This window comes from Oryza sativa, chromosome 10 (genome assembly GCF_034140825.1).
Source record: "Oryza sativa Japonica Group chromosome 10, ASM3414082v1".
NCBI classification, from domain to species: Eukaryota; Viridiplantae; Streptophyta; class Magnoliopsida; order Poales; family Poaceae; genus Oryza; species Oryza sativa.
In genome coordinates this window covers 18,460,995-18,478,062 of record NC_089044.1, presented here as the reverse complement: position 1 = coordinate 18,478,062, position 17,068 = coordinate 18,460,995, and the positions used below count along the sequence as shown (strand labels likewise).

The 17,068-nt window shown below is 41.9% G+C and overlaps 2 protein-coding genes across 3 annotated transcripts; one reads left to right on the top strand and one right to left on the bottom strand.

Annotated features, from left to right (window-relative positions):
* Positions 1-7,082: 7,082 nt before the first annotated feature.
* On the top strand, positions 7,083-10,812 carry LOC4348899 (pentatricopeptide repeat-containing protein At3g12770). Its single transcript, XM_026020574.2, has one exon. It carries the CDS (start codon positions 7,126-7,128, stop codon positions 9,859-9,861), a length of 2,736 nt encoding a protein of 911 aa, XP_025876359.1. The 5' UTR covers positions 7,083-7,125; the 3' UTR covers positions 9,862-10,812.
* Positions 10,813-11,099: 287 nt separating this feature from the next.
* LOC4348898 (probable methyltransferase PMT3) lies at positions 11,100-16,563 on the bottom strand. Of its 2 annotated transcripts, none has more exons than XM_015758632.2 (8): positions 16,395-16,563; positions 15,155-15,499; positions 14,901-15,065; positions 14,479-14,661; positions 13,765-14,359; positions 12,991-13,103; positions 12,640-12,860; positions 11,100-11,853 (listed from the first exon to the last, which is right to left on the bottom strand). In XM_015758632.2, the coding sequence occupies exons 2-8, from the start codon at positions 15,404-15,406 to the stop codon at positions 11,529-11,531; spliced, it is 1,854 nt and encodes a 617-aa protein (XP_015614118.1). In that variant the 5' UTR covers positions 15,407-15,499; positions 16,395-16,563; the 3' UTR covers positions 11,100-11,528. The 2 variants fall into 2 exon arrangements, with proteins under 2 accessions (XP_015614118.1, XP_015614117.1); XM_015758631.3 differs by lacking the exon at positions 16,395-16,563 and adding an exon at positions 15,581-15,737.
* Between the last annotated feature and the right edge of the window lie 505 nt (positions 16,564-17,068).

Genomic DNA, 17,068 nt, shown 5'->3' with positions numbered 1-17,068 from the left:
CATCTCTCATCTACTTCAAATTCCTTTGATATTTTCATGAGACATCCAAACATATCATCTTTTAAATTCCTTTGTTTTGAATTCCTGTAGGATTCATCTACATACATGACATTTCAATCATATGGTTTTCCTATTCTTGTGTTTTTAAAATCCTCCGTTTCAAATTAAGTAGCGTTGATAATTTGATTCAGTTTCAAGGCCCCTTTGAATTGCAGGAATAAAAAAAATAGAGGAATAGGGAAAATGTGGGATTCTAATAAGAATGTAAGTGCAAAACAGAGTATTACAAGATATAGGAAAAATACAGGAATGATTGTTTGATTGGATTGCGGGAAAAACACAGGACTCGGATGAGAGAAATAGACTCAATGAGAGATTTCCAAGAGGTTGGAGTTCTCGCTAATTTTCCTTCAAAATCTCTATAGGATTGTCTATAACATAGGAATTTCAAATGATAATATAGTATTCAATCATTTGTTTCAAAAGACTTCATAAAAAAATTTTCCTACAAGATTGAAATCATCCAAAATTCCTATATTTTTCCTCCAAATCAAAGGGACTCCCATAGAAAATATTAGGCTGTGTTTAGATTCAAAATTTTTCTTTAAATTTTCAACTTTTTTGTCACATCAAATGTTTGGACACATATATGGAGCATTAAATGTGGATGAAAAAAAACCAATTGCACAATTTGCATGTAAATCATGAGACGAATCTTTTGAGCCTGATTACGCCATGATTTGACAATGTTGTGCTACAGTACACATTTGCTAATGATGGATTAATTAGGCATAATAGATTTGTCTCGCAGTTTATAGGCGGAATCTGTAATTTGTTTTGTTATTAGTCTACGTTTAATAATTCAAATATATGTCCGTATACTTAAAAAAAATTGACACACGAACTAAACACAGCCTTAGTCATATAATTGGTGGTCAAATTAAAGTCACATTTAAAATACCATACCAATATTGAAAACGAGGTGTAAGCAATTAATAATAATATATAGTACAGCAAGCTGGTGAGACTAGCTCATCTCTCATCAGTATATGGTACTGAACTGTACGTGGTACTTTTAGTAGGCGCCACACTGACGTAACAGGTGAGAGTAGATACATACAAGGACGCTGCCTTGAACAGTTGAAATTAAGTAGATACATACAAGGGGCTTATTGCTAGCTAGCTAGATTTTCAGGAAGGTATCCAAGCTGGCCAAGACAAAGAGCATGTCTATACCTGCTAGCAGCTAGGTGCATTAACCTGTACATTCATCACCATCTGGGAGAACAGTCATAAGTACAATTGGTACAAATCTCCATTGCATCTGGGCACGCGTATTGCAGAAAAAGACAACGGACATCAGGGAGCAGGATCTATGTATGTCGATCATCCGATAACGATCTCTACCTAGCCAGCTGCTAGCTGTTTCATGCTGGCTGCTGGTTCAACTTGCGGTACTAGTAGCTAATTCAGCTTGTCGACTAGAAATTCTATATATAAAATGAGACATGTATGTCTATCCAGATTTATAGTATTATAGCTAGAATGTATATCTCATCCAGTACTATTCTTTCTGTCTTATAATAAATTCATTTAATTTTGAGTAATCATTGCATCCAAATTTATAAAAGTGAGAAATAATTGTATTGGGAGTAGATAAAGTGAGAAATAATTGCATTGGGATTTCACAAAATAGGAGTATTATAGTCTTTTAGTTTTACATTGATATGTGTGGAATGTGAAAAATGAACTTATTCTGAAACAGAGGGAGTATGTTTCTTATATTTTGGGAGGAAGTAGTACATGTTAATTGGCAATGTACAGGTTCATATCAATTGTATAATCTCAATTAGACTTCGCATTTTGTCTTGAGTAGAGAGACAGCTTTCTCGTTCAAAAGAAGAATGAACTGGATCGATCCGCGTGATCAGTAAATTAACAGCAAATCACAAGTACATGTTTATATATATTCAAGTTGTCGTGTGTTTGCATATATTCATGCAGATTCTATGAGTTGTCGTGTGTTTGCATATATTCATGCAGATTCTATGTTAATTTGGATCTGTTTGGCCAGTGGCCAACTGGCTTGGAGATCGATGTACGTACAATTGGTATGCTCACTCACGGGCATGCAGAGACCGGCGTGATGAAAAGTTGTAGTACAAGAGTATATGCATGCATGACGTACGATGTCGATCGACCAGTTCGATCATCATATATATATATGGAATCAAAAGTTTGTAGTTGTTGTGTTCTTTTTTAAGGAATGTTGCGATTGATTAAGAAGATGAGAATATAGGTGGATAAATTGTTTCGAATAAATTTTAAAGACTAAAGCTATTACTATAACGGAGGAGTAAATTCATTTGTTTGTGCCCTCTAATTGTTACTACAAATTATATATACTTAGTCATTCGGCTACTCAAAAGAGGTAAAAAAAAGAAGAGGGAATATGTAATTAAGTATACGTAGAATTATAAATGGTTGATAAATAGCCGGCTGGCATACATGATTTTATCAGATGAAAATATATATATATACTCGTACACTCTGACGAATACACACATGTACAGCTAGCTGCTAGCTCTGATAAATCTTGGCAGGCAAAGGCAGTGGCAGAGCGAGCATTTTTCACATTTTGGTTCTTTTGAAAAACTTATTTACAAATAGACCTTTAAAAAAACTTATCCTAGAAATGATTTTTTTTCGCCAGAGTGGCTGGCGCCGTCGTTGTCCTAGGTAATGTCCCATCTATATCAAGGTTGGCCTTTTTTTTTTTTGACAGATGGAGCATATACTGGTAGTAGTACCTCCGATTTAGAATATTATTATTTAAGATGAGATATAATTTATTTTAGAACGACGAATCTAGACATGCCTATTCTCTCCGTCCCATAAAAAGCTAACCTAGAATGAGGTGGAATATTTTCTATTCCAATGAATCTGGATAAGCCTTTGTCCCAGATTCATTGTTCTAGAAAACATCTCATCACATTTGTAGATTAGCTTTTTATGAGATAGAGGAGTACTCCCTATGTCCTAATTTAAGTGCAGTTGTGGGTTTCAGTACATAATATTTACCTGTCTGTCTTATTTAAAAAAAAATTATGATTAGTATTTTTATTGTTATTAGATGATAAAACATGAATATTACCTTATGTCGGACTTTTTTATTAACATCTTTTATAAAATTTTTCAAATAAAATGGACTGTCAAAAATTGAATATAGAAACCGAAAATTGCACTTAAAATAAGACGGAGGGAGTAGGTCCCAACATTTTGAGACATTAGGAAGTACAATGCATACATTAGGGTCCTGTTTAGTTCCCATACAAAAATTTTACACCTTATCACATCGAACGTTTGAACACCTTCATGAAGTATTAAATATAGGCTAAAAAAATAACTAATTGCACAGATTGCGACTAATTTGCGAGACGAATCTTTTAAACCTAATTGCTATATGATTTGAGAATATGGTGCTACAGTAAACATTTGCTAATGACAGATTAATTAGGCTTAATAAATTTGTCGTATGTAATTATTATTTTTTATTAGTGCCCGAACTCCATACAACACCCTATATATATATAATACCCGATGTGACACCCAAAAATCTAAACAACCGAACAACCCCTAGATTTATGGGATGGAGAATGATTCTACCAGCGACAACTCAGGTGTATGTATCATCCCACGCCAGAGACAGCCGTCTGCATATGCAGTTAGCCGAGTACTCCAATATTCGTACAAAAAATTAATCTATCATATTTCTATTTTAAATAATTTTTTGTTAGAATTCGTGAAAGTAAGAAACAAATACACTAAAAAATAAAGTAAAGAACAATTTTATTAGGATTTGGTAAAGTGAAAAGTATTATCTTTTTGTTTTTTATTAAAAAAAACAAGATTTGGAGATAGACACGTCACTCCAAACATGCTACATATACTACTAACAGAAAGCAAATAATCAAATATAGTATGAGCTGAGTGAAAAATGAATCGAGATAGGTCCGAAGGTAGCACAGGGCTTGTATTGTTGCCCCGTGCTACATATACTACTAACAGAAAGCAAATAATCAAGCGGCAATTAATCTGGTCAGGTTTAATTTCCAGTAATGCAATAGTGATCACACTGTCCATTGAGAGATACATTCAGTACACAGGAACTGATCGATCATCAAAGACGATGATCTATCGATCGAGATGACACGGAGGCCTCGAGTAATACTCTATAATAAATTCATTTTTATATAATTATTGAATTGGAGTTTGAGAAAGTAGAGTAGTATAAGTGTATTGTGAGTTGATAAAAAACGAAATAAAATTGTATTGGGATTTAATAAAGTATACGTATTATATAGTTTTTTTTATGTTTTTATTAGTTTGTGTGCGATGGATAAAAGATAAATTTATTTTTGGTGCGGGGGAAGTACGTACGAAGCTTAAGGGTTGTTCAGATTGATGTCATTTCAAATCATACCAATTTTTGGTAAAATTGTCAAAGATATACATCCATTTAGTTTTTTTTACTCAAGTTTGGAAGATATATAAGAAATTCGGCCAAAACTTGACAATATTGCCAAATTGCAAAAATTTGATAAGGTTTATTTGGCTATAATATGAACAGTCCTTAATTAATTTACGCGTTGGATCGCATCACTACTACAGGATAGATTTTTCTCGACACCCCTTTTGTTTCCATGCGGTCCGTAAGTGGAACCGCACGGGAAAATAGGGGGTCCGGCACTAGGTTGATTCCCGTGCGAGCATCTTAATCCGACTACACGGGATAATCCTCATTTATCCCGTGCGGTCAACTTAAGAAGACCGCACGAAAAAATTGATTTTCGCGTGCGGGCCTCTTAAGTGGACCTTACGCGAAAACTCTCCCCCCTCTCTAATTTTTTCCCTCCCACCACTTCAAAATTTTCATCCTTATCCATATTTCAACCTATCCTCTCCTCTTCTCTTTCTCACATCCCCCCTCTCTCTCTCATTTCTCTCTTCCTCTCCCCCTCTTTTTCTTTCTCTTCCTCTCTCTCACTGCGAGCGGGGGCGCGGGCCGATGAGGAGGCGCCGGGCCGATCTGGCCGCCGCCACCCTCCCCCGTCCCGATCTGGCGGCCGCCGCCCTCCCTGGCCTTCCTCCTCTACGGCGACAACAGCGACGATGACGAGGTGGCGCGCGACGGCAGCGGCGGCCACCCCCCTCCCCCCCGCACGGATCCAACGGCGGCAGACCTCCGCCGCACGGATCTGGAAACGGCGACGGGAGCGGGCGGTGGATCCGGCCACGGCGATGGCGATGACGATGAGGTGGCGCGCGACGGCGGTGGCGGCCACCCCCCGCGCAGATCCAGCGGCGGCACAGATTTGGCAACGAGGACGGGAGCGGGTGACGACACAGGCGACGGATCCAGCCACGGTGACAGCGACGGCTAGGGTTTTGTAATTTTCAATTTTGTTTTTTTTTCGATTTTTTATTTTTGGATGACATAAGCACCCGCACGCGAAAATCCAATTTTCACATGTGGGTGCGCCACCCGTACGTAAAAATAGCAATTTTTACAGATGATTTGTTCCAGACGGGCCGAAGCTCCGCCCGCGAAAATCCGATTCGACCACACGGGAAAATCTATACTGTGGTAGGGCATGCACTCATCATACAAGCTGTGTACTACTCGAGTACTCGACAGGGATCCAGTACGTACAAAAAATTAGTTCTAAATAATACGCACCACAATATGTACAAATACTACTGTGCTTCCTTAATTAGGCTTACACTGTACTACCACATGTGTGCTGTGTTTGCCCTGACGGCCTATCCTCTTCTGTTATAGAAAAACCAACTTTTAGCTATAAAGCTTAACATAAATTATTGTTTTGATTCGTAGCTTAAAAAAGTTCAAGTTTTCATTATTTTGCTTATGCTTATAAAATATTTTTAAATGTAATTTTAAAGTTGATTTTTTTATTTACTAAATCATACTCCCTCCGTCCTAAAATATAAGAAGTTTTAGAGTTGGACACGGTTATTAAGAAAGTAGGTAGTTATGAGTTGTGAAGGGTTGTGATTGGATGAGTAGTGCAGGTAGGTGATAAAAGTGAAAGGTGCAGGGTTGTGATTGGTTAGGAAGAGAATGTTGGTGGAGAAGTTGTTATATTTTTTGACAAATCCTGATGGCTAAAAATTGTTATATTTTTGGACAGAGGGAGTGGTTTATTTTACAATATTTACTTCTAAATCGTTAATTAACGACACATGTATCTATATTTTTTTCTTATAAACAATTAGGACAAGTATATGAATAAACGAAACGATGAGGTTGCCAATATATTCAAATTTATCTTTAGAATTAGATCGTTTAAGAAATTATGTAGATTCATCTTTAGAATTAGAAAAAAAATTTGACAAAGGGAGTACTCCATTGTAGCCTCATCTTATAGTTCTCTCCTTTAATTTTGTTTTTCTTTGCAATTTTCTTAATTCTATCCTTGATTAGGAGTATATGCATTCCTCCTGTCGGGTTAAGCACGTAATTAGCGATGAGTAGAGAAATCAGCTTCGATTGCGCGGCGGCCGGCGGCCGGCGGCGAGCGGTCTCCTCGTCCGAGCTGAGCTCTCGCCGACGACGGCGGAGAAGAGAGGCGTGGGCTACGGGCTGTTCTAACTCGACCAATCATCTGGCCCATTTAAAATGGACCCAAACTCCGGCCCAGTTACTACTGGGCCGGAATCTGATTTGGACCGACTAACCAGCCAGAGACTAAAGTGATCTAGCTCGATCACTTACGTGCCGGACCGACTTTAGTTGGGCCGGAACAGAATTCAGACTTACGTAGGCCGCAAAGATAAGCCGCTCACATGCCCGGCCCGGTTATAGTTGGGCCGGGATGGGACTGCACTAAAGTGATGGTCCACTTAGTTGGGTCGTAAAGTTCTAACGGTTAACTTGCAGGCCCATTTTAACTGGGCCCGTAAAATTATTTTTCGGCCCACGAGGCCTGTTTGCCACGGTTCAACTGTTCACACGGACAGATTTGGTAAGGAAAATTATCTCAAAAAAAAAGAAAGAAAATAAAAGAAAAGAAAATTGTAAATGAGCTAAGCAGCCATAGAAAAATGGCGACCATGCTGCCGCTGCTACTGCCGCCGTCGCCGCCGCGCGCCTTGTCGCCGCGGTGCTCGCTCCAGCCCCGCGCGCGCCACCACCTGCTCGACGGGGAGGCCAGCCCGAGGCGTGGCGCCCCGGCGGTCGGCGCGAACGCGGCGGCCTACGCGCGGGAGATCGGCGCCTGCGTGCGCGCGCGGCGGTGGGGCGCGGCGTGCGAGGCGTTCGCGGCGATGCGCGCCGCGGGGGCCGCGCCCGACAGGTTCCTCCTCCCGCAGGTGCTCCGCGCCTGCGCGGGGGCGCGGGAGGGGCGCCTGGCCGCCGCGGCGCACGCGCTCGCCGCCAAGGGCGGCCCCGCGTTCGCGGGCGACGCCGTCGTCGGGAACGCGCTCGTCGCCATGTACGCCGCGCTCGGGGACGTCGCCGCCGCGCGCGCGGCGTTCGCGGGCCTCCCCGAGCGCGACGTGGTGGCGTGGACCGCCCTCGTCGGCGCGTACGCCGACGCCGGGGAGCTGGGAGAGGCCTTCGAGCTGTTCGAGACGATGCAAGAGAGCGGCGTTCGGCCGGATGTGATTTCGTGGAACACGCTGGTGTCCGGGTTCGCAAGGAATGGTGACCTTCGAGCTGCGCTGCACCTGTTTGACGAAATGAGGCTTAGAGGCGTCAAGCCAGGGGTCAATTCTTGGAACTGCATCATCTCAGGCTGTGTGCAGAATGCGAGGTATGACGAGGCTTTGAACATTTTTTGCGAGATGTGCGAGAGCGAGAGTCCTGATGCAGTGACTGTGGCTAGCATACTCCCTGCTTGCACTGGCTTGATGGCACTGGGCATTGGAAAGCAGCTGCATTCTTATGTTATACGATGCGGAATCAAGTTAAATGTTTACATTGGCTCTTCGTTGATTGGAATGTACTCCGAGTGTGGAGAATTTGGTTATGCGAGAAGCGTGTTTGCAGCCATTGAGGAGAAGAATGCCACTGTGTGGAATGAATTGATTCGGTCATATATCAATGAGGAGAGGATGAATGAGGCTTGGGAGGCTTTTCGCTTGATGAAGGAGAATGGATTGCAGCCTGATACTATCACATATAATAGCTTCATTGCTGCATATGCTAGAGCAGGTCAGAAAGAACAAGCATATACCCTGCTGTCAAACATGGTTGAAATTGGCTTGAAACCTAATGTGGTATCGATGAATGCGTTAATATCCGGTTTGCATCACCATGGCCGTCATGCAGATGCATTGGAAGCTTTCCGATACATGCAGGTCTCGAGTGATGGAGAAGCAAAAGGCTGGGCATTACCTGGCAATTCAATTCAACCAAATGGTACAACCATTACTAGTGTCCTCTCCCTTTTGACAGATCTCAGGTTAGATCGTCTTGGGAAGGAAGTACACTGTTATGCTTTTCGGAGTGGTTTGATATCAAACATATTTGTTTCTAGCAAACTGGTTGACCTTTATGGTAAGACTGGTGATGTGGGCACCGCTGATAAAGTCTTCCGGAGAATCAGTAACAAGAATGTTGTCACATGGAACAGTATACTAGCATCCTACAGGCAAAATAGGAAGCCAGAAATTGCTTTGAAACTGTTCCATGAAATGATCAAATCCAATTTACTTCCCAACTTAGTTACATTACAGATTGCTCTTTTGTCTTCTGGTATGACTATGGCATTGCAGCATGGGAGAGAATTGCATGGTTACATTAGGAAGAACTGGCCAGATGGTTATCCAACTGCTCTTGCAAGTGCTTTGATTGATATGTACGGGAAATGTGGTAAGATTGAGGATGCTAGATTGGTTTTCGAATGCACTGATGAAAAGGACATAGCAACATGGAATGCAATAATGAGTGCATACTTGCTACATAGGATACCTGGAGAGGTTAAAAAATTGTTCAAGTATATTGAACAATCTGGAATTCAACCAGATCCTGTGACTTTCATTATACTTCTTTCAGCTTGTAAGCAAGAAGGTTCCATGGAGGAAGCTCGCAGATATTTCTACAGTATGGAAGATGTATACGGCATACAACCAACCTTAAAACACTATACCTGCATGGTTGACATCATGGGAATGGCTGGCTTACTGGAGGAGTCACTAGAACTTATCCAGAAGATGCAACTTGAACCAGATGGATGCCTATGGTCTATCCTTCTGAAAGCTTGTAAGCTGCACTCAAATCTGGAGATCGGTGAGAAGGCTGCGAAAGCGCTTTTTGAGCTTGAGCCAAACAATACTTCAAATTACATGTCGCTGTCCAATATATATGCCGACAATGGCTTGTGGGAGTCCACTGAGGCTTTGAGGGTTGCCATGACAGAACAGGGGTTAAATGTAGAGAGACAATGTAGCCGCTTGTATCTTGGTACAGATGTACACACATTTGAGGCTGGAGATTCCTCGCATCCTGCATTCGAAAAGATTTTGAGTACATGGAATGACTTATCTGATAGGATGGAACAGTCAGGGTATCCTCCTCAGGATATTGAGCCCTATTCTAATGCCGAAGCTGATCCATTGTCATGCCAACACACCGAGAGGATTGCATTATGTTACGGGCTAATTTCCGTGCGTGTTCATGATCTGATCCGTATCTCAAAGAATTTTAGGATGTGCATGGAATGCCATTCATCAATCAAGTTCATCTCGAGGGATATGAACCGGGAAATATTTGTTTCAGATGGTTGCACCTATCACCATTTTCAGAATGGAGCATGCAGCTGTGGAGATATGTGGTAAATTGAAGTCAGTTTGACACAAAAGTACTCTTCTTGTATGGTCAAAACTGCATTTATCTACCCAAATATTGCCGGGCCGGCCAAGAAATGCCAACCAAATTTACTTAAGATTGAAGAATATATACAAATATACAAAGTTATAACTTCAACAAGAAGCTGTCGAAGTAATGGAAGTTGTCACCGGAGCAACTTACCAAAAGCAAAAGATTACACTAAGAGACTACTCTCCTATATTTCTGAAAACCCCAGCTTCCTTCCAAATCGTCACTTCCTCTTTGATTGAACCAAACAGGAAACCGGCTGAGCGCCGCTGGTTCTGAAACACACGCGCATTTCTTTTCTTCCAAACCATCCAACAAACAAGCAGCACAAGGCTGTCAATGGCGTCCTTGTAGTTGTTCCGAAAATTTTGCCGCATCGCTAACCACCATTCGCCAACCAATATATACTATCTTATGAGTCCAAGCCTGACTCAGATGGCAGCAGGAAGCCAACCCCAAATATCTTATGATGGTTACAAGAGACTGTACAGCAACCAAGTTAAGTTCTTTCCCATAACCTTCTTGAAGCACTCCATGATCTCTTATATATACCATGATCGATGTGCTTCATGGGAAACTGGGAGCTCTGAGTTCTTGCAAAGATCAGATGGAGAAGGTGCACCTCTGGTCAGAATTAATCGGAAGAAAAGGTTGGTCTGGATGTGGCAGCTTGTGCTGACGCCATTTCAAGAAAAGTGATATGAATTATGCACATATCCTATAAAACATGCGCATGGATTATACGTGGATATGGTGAGATCAGTAATGCTCTTCAGCTAATGATTTTCAGGCAGCTGGTAACCCCGGGTATGATTACAGGTAACCTAACCTCGTGATTGTCATGTATGCATCTGTGTCTGATATACGGTTGTACTTCAACTTCAACATTCTAAAGTATACTTCATCATTAACATGTTTTTTTTTTTGGGGGGGGGGGGGGGGGGGTTAAAAAACCATCCTCTACCAAAGTAGCAATGAACAAATGAAATTCTTATCATGTCTCAGCTCCTATGTTTTGCTTTCTACCTGGTACTGTACAATTGTTTGCTAATAGGCAGTAAGCAGAGCAGATGAGAGAAAAAGAAAATGTAATGTTGAAACCAATTCTCCTTCGGACACAAATCTGTGCATGCCCACACAGACATGGCAGGACAGTGCTAGACTGCTAGTGGTATCTTCCACAATCCAAGAATCCAGATGCAGTGGAACGTTGCAGCCTTGAGGCCCCTGGCTATGCTCATAACCAAAATCTGTTTACAATTTAAGTTTCTTACCGTAACCAAATCTGATCACTCGCTACAGAAGACTTCAGATGGACATGAAATACCTAGATGAAGCTCACGACAAAAAGAATTATCTTTATTTCCTAACAAGACTAGAGAACAAACATCAATTAACAATTGCAGTATCTGTAGAAACAAAAAATAGGCCTTCGCTTAGCCTGCTAGACATTTGCCATATGCTGATAAATTATCTATCTTCACGTGGGTAGACTAGGAATCACGAACTGGAATCTATTTCAGGAGCGGTTTCGACATTGAATCGTATCTGAGGGAGCAGCCGAGCCTCGCTTCTTGGCTTCTGAGCTGCAGATGCTCACAGTGCGAAAGGGACTCAAAAGAAGAGACTACTTGGGGTTGGGGTCCTGTGAGCCTCCTGGTTGCCACAATTTCTTCCGGATTATGAAGATCATTTCATTCTCCTCAGATTCTGGACTTGACTCGGCATCTACAGTTGTTACTGCTTCCCAGTGAAGTGCGTTGAGGTATTTCTTGATGAATTCGATGACAGTGTCCTTGTCTCTCACGATGATAAATCCACTAGGCCTAACGATGCGGTCCATTTCAAGCAGGAGATCTTCTGCGCTGCAACCTCTCTTGTCAAGGTCAGAGAAGACTGTCCATGCATGGAGAAGATCATATGTTCGAGGATAGGTTGAGAATGCTTCACACCTGCATATACAAATTAGATTTGAGTAAAATTACAGAGGACATATCCTTAGTATAATCATGACAAGTTGATAACTATCCAAACACAAACAATCAGTAGTAACATTTACAAAGAGTCGCACAAAAATTTCACTCTGTCCAGAAAGATGGATCACAAGTGTAATTCAACAAAATATTCTCCATTATACTACATTTCTTGAAACCGTAAGGACTCCAGGCTAGAGGATTAGGGTCGAATGAGTAAACTTAAGAATGTACACCAACACAACAAATGCAACCGCAACATTAAAGGATCAGTCTAACCTTTTCTAGATTCTAAAGGAAAAAGACTAGCATTAACCACCATTGTTGGATGACCATTAACAGTAGTAAAATATTTAGCCGTACTGATCAAAACTAAAAAATACAACAGCTAACAACCAAACTGAATTCTTTTTAATAAAGAAACTTATCACTTCTGAGATGGATTAACAGGGCAGGAGGCAGAATAGTTCTAGTAAACTTTCCAATCGTGGAACTTAAAAAAGTTTTCATAATACCAATAGTTTTGTCAAATTCTCTTTATAGCAGAATGGTAAGAGGGTCAGAAGCTGATTGCAACATGGAAAAACTGAATCTGACAAGACAGTATAGCATACTGGCATACTGCTTTCGTAGCTACAACGACAATGATAGTATAAGCATGAAAAGTGGCAGAGAGCTACTGAGTTGCCTTAACCTAACAAACTAGCATAATGCTCAACTACTGATATGCCAAGCACAATTTTCTTTATATAAAATGACACATACCAGTCATGAGTAGAACCTATAAGCCCTCTGTCATAGATTATCTTGAGAGTGCTTGGTCCATCATGTGGAACAACATTCATGACCCATACATCCTTTTCCTTGAGAGCAGCTGCAAATGACCCAAAGTTTGCTTTCATATCCATGATGTTTCTAATAGTGTCTGGTTTTATCTTTGGTTTTAACAATCTCCAGTAGTTATCTACTCTTTGTTGCCACATTTCCTGCACAGCAAGTTTTTGATTAGCGATATGCACTCAGTTACTAAACACATAACATTCAAGCATGGTTAACTCTGAAATTATCCACACAATAAATAGTAGCATATGTATAAAGATAGTATGATCAACTTACTGTATCTTTTTCAAATGTGTCAGCAGTGACATACAAATCAGCAAGACGGGGAGGTGGAGTTGTTAATCGAGCAGGCCAAGGAGCCAGTCCAGTTCCCCCATCTTTGTGCATTTCTGAGAACCAAAAAAAAAAATCTTGGTTATTTTGCTTTGACCTAAAATATTTTGTGGCTTGCTGTTAGCCCTGTTTATTAACCATGATAAAGAAAGAACAGAAGCAAAACAATTTTACACCCTAGAATCCAATGTAAGCAAAATCTCATGAGGCTAAGTATTAATGCAAACTACTTGGCTATGCTTATATTTTTATCCTAAATTAACCAGAAAGATAGATGAGGAAAACAGTATTTTACAATTCAACAATAAAAAAGAAACAGAAGGAAACATTATTTAAATATTAAATGGCTATAACCATTCTCTACTCCCATGATGTTAACCAAATCATCAGGGCAACAGGATGTGAATTTATATCACATAGAATTACTGGGAACCACATTATATTGAGTCCTATCCAAGTGCATAAGAACCTTGACAGTATCCAATACCAGGAATACAATCTGCTTCACTCAGATTCTAATGGTAAGAGTAAACCTGTACCACTACATGCTCAGTCAAGAATGCAGTGGAATACAAACCAAAGAACAATTCACAAGCCGTATTACCCAAGTATGAGGAAATGAAGAAATAATTGGATGCAAGTTGACTCTATTGGATATCCAGCCAGTATGTAAGCAATAAAAGGTCAAAATTGTGATGGCCCGGCATAATAACTTACGTTCTGGATATGGCGTAATGCAAGCTTCCATTTGCACTCCCCATACTGAGTCTGGATCATCACCCCTTTTGCATAGAGGTGGATTTGTACCAGGTGCTCGGCTCCTGTAGCAGTCATTGTTTAGAGGCTTGACCCAGATGACTGTCTGGTTTCTCTTCTCTGCAATTTTCCAGCACATCCTCTCTACAAGGGAACTCATTTTTTTCCAGATTCTGCGATCTTCCTCGTCCTGTGCATATGCCTCAGGAGATGAATAAGCAAAATAACCTCCAGGTCTGAGTAATCTGTCCAGTTCAAGCAGAAGAATCCCATCTCTTTGAAGCCAGTCAATCCTACAACGAGAACAATGGGCTAATTCGAATGATCTACTTGGGTATGGAAGTCTTTTTGTTCCCAAAACACCAAGATATGCAGGGATCCCTCTTTCAAGAGCAAACTGAATCTGGTTCTGATGTACATCATTGGGTGCCAAAGACATAGCTATCACATTAGATGAAAGAAGATATCCTCCAAAACTAGCAACTCCACAACCAACATCAAGAACTGTACGAAGCATTCCCTCATTGTTAATATTGTTATCTTTGAACTTTAGCATCTGCCAGATAGTAGAAAAGATGAATCACAATAATGAAGTTTGAAAAAGCCCAACATTTAAATATGTATCATGTTTGTGATAAGAAATTATTGGTGAAAGATTCTAAAGAACAAACTTACATTTGCTATGTTTGCTATATATTTGTCAGCTCCATGATGGAAATGTGTTCCACCACCTGGAAATTTGATTTTCTCACCTGCATCAATCATCCAATTCTGGTCTGACTTCTCATGTGCAAGGTGAGTGTGCGGAATATTTGCTTTCCACACAATATCACGACTTTTTGGCCATTTTATGGGAACCTGCAAAGTCAATTTTTATGAGTCCAATGAGGTGTAGTAAGGATAGGACATTAGCACTTGAAAACATTTTTTTTGAAAGGCATAGATTGGACGGAACAGATCACGTAAAGCAAAGCACAAACTTAAACAGCTCATCTCAAAAGTATAGGTATAAATGATCGGTCTGTGCACATAAGTCAATCAAAGTAGGATCTAAATAAGACAAAATTTTGAGAAAATAGATAGGATCATCTTGGGACCTTATAGCCATGTGGTGGGGGAATCAGGCAGTTCAAGCGCCTTTCAGGAGGAGGGCAATGCCTCTCGTAGTGTTCCATCAGGTTTAAATCCAGTTTCATCCTCATCTGATATATCAAGTTCCTATCCAAGCAGGGGATCAGCTCAGAATGCCGGTCATCACACACCTTCACACCAACAAAATAAGAACTCCAGGATTAACATAAGAAATACAGAAAATAAACAAACAAATACTACCCACTCATTGATAACTTACAGGAAAGCTCTTGAGCTCAACATCATCTGCATCACCGGTGCCAAATATGGACTCCTCCGAGCCGTCGTCACCGTCCCCATCACTTCCCCACCCGAGTGAGCGCGAGAACTTGGTCCCGTACTCTAATGCGGCACTCCCAGCCTGCCCATTGGAGCCAGAGAAATACAAGAAGAGGAGGCAGAGGCACACGACCATCACGCAGAGCAGCAAGATGGGCCTCTTGCTCTGCCCCCCATCGCTTCTGCCCCTCATCTTGGATCCAAACTCCTACTGCCCTCTAGTATACAAGGGACCGAGGATTCATATAGGACCAGCCGAAATTCTTGCTTCCTCGGCTGAAAGGATCTGCAGAATTCAAGAAAATCGGATGTCACACCAAAGCATAGCAGAAAGGCTTAACACAATCCAAGAAGTAGAAAACCAGACCAGAATTAGACAAGCAAGTGAGACAGGAAACCAAGATTGCAGTCTCCCCCGAGAATGGAAAAAATTGCAGGCGAAATATAAACGCCCCTCAAAAGACTTGTGTAAGATGGAAATGAACCGGACCACTCCCGGATCAAAACTTCCAGTCCAAGTATGCGAAGTTTCTGTGCCCAGAGGAAGTAAAGAAATAGCGGCAGGAGGAGGAGTGAAGTGGGGGACAGATCACAAAGAGGAGAGACCAACTTTAAAATAAAGCGGACTCTTCTTTTCCGGGCTATTTTACTCGCAGATTCCGATCTGCTGCTCCTCCATTCAACGAAGCGGACTTGGGAATTTGGTTCAGTAGCACATACTCCTAGTCTCCTACTACTAGTAGTAGTATAATAAGCTTACCAAATTGGATTAGGCGGCCAAACATAAGCGAGGAGATGAAGAAAAAATTAAAGGTTGGATTTCAGTTGACGCAATTCAAATGCGCGATAGCGACTGGCACCTTGCCCGCGAGTGCGAGTGGAGTGCAGAGTGAGTGAGTGCGTCCGGCGCGAGGCCAGTATATAGCAGATTAGAATCTCCAAAAAAAAAAAAACCTGATGAACTTGCACTAAACCAAACCAAATCCTAACAAACAAACAAACAAACAAAAAACGAACCAATAACCCACAAACGCGCCCTCCGACCCCCACCGCCCCCCAGATCGACCCCGCCGCCGCGGCGAGCGCGTTCCCGGCCGGCGGCGGGAAGAGAGAGAGAGGCCGCAGAATGCTTCCAGCTTCCGCGAGTTGAACACAGAGAGAGAGAGAGGGGGGGGACGCACCGTGGGTGGCGGATCCAGTGGCGGCGGGGAGCGGCGGCGGCGGGCGCGCGCTCGCTCGCCTCCGGTCACGGCGGCGGGCGGCGCGTGGGAGAGGGGGAGGGGGAGTGAGGCGAGGCCGAGGCCGCGCGACGCGAGCTCGAGCGGAAGGCCTCGATTTGCGCGAGCCAGCGAAGAAGAGAGAGAGAGAGAGAGAGAGAGAGAGAGGAGGCAAGGGAGATATACGCGCAGTGTAATTAAGATACGCGTGGTAATTAAGTTAACTCGGTTTTTTCTTGATTAAGTTAAGCGCTTAAAGCCGACGCGGGCACGGCGGCGCTGTCACGGAATGTGGAATCCTAGATTAGGGAGGGAGCTTTGTTGGGGGGTATTTGCCGGAGATCTCTGTCGGCGTCGGCGCATTCGGGGGGACATAAATTAATTAATCGATTGATTAATAAATAAATGAATAATAATAATGCCGCTGGTTAATGGTTTGCACTGTGCAACACCGCGTTCCTGTTGGCTGTTGCATATGTGTACCCAAATCTGCTCTTTCACGTGATCGGCCCTTCTCTTCCCTTCGTTTCTCTGTTTTTTTTTTCCATGATAGTATTCCATCTAATCAAATTCTTCTCTCCTCTTTCTTTTCTTTTTGTACTTTTGGTTTTAGATTAGATGCTATTGAAAGTACTACA

Coding starts and splice junctions, on each gene's coding strand:
- LOC4348899 (XM_026020574.2), top strand. CDS start 7,126: ATGGCGACCATGCTGCCGCTGCTACTGCCGCCGTCGCCGCCGCGCGCC.
- LOC4348898 (XM_015758632.2), bottom strand. CDS start 15,406: ATGAGGGGCAGAAGCGATGGGGGGCAGAGCAAGAGGCCCATCTTGCTG. Junction 15,066..15,154: donor TTGAGCTCAAGAGCTTTCCT/GTAAGTTATCAA, acceptor GTTGGTGTGAAG/GTGTGTGATGACCGGCATTC. Junction 14,360..14,478: donor ATATAGCAAACATAGCAAAT/GTAAGTTTGTTC, acceptor ACTATCTGGCAG/ATGCTAAAGTTCAAAGATAA.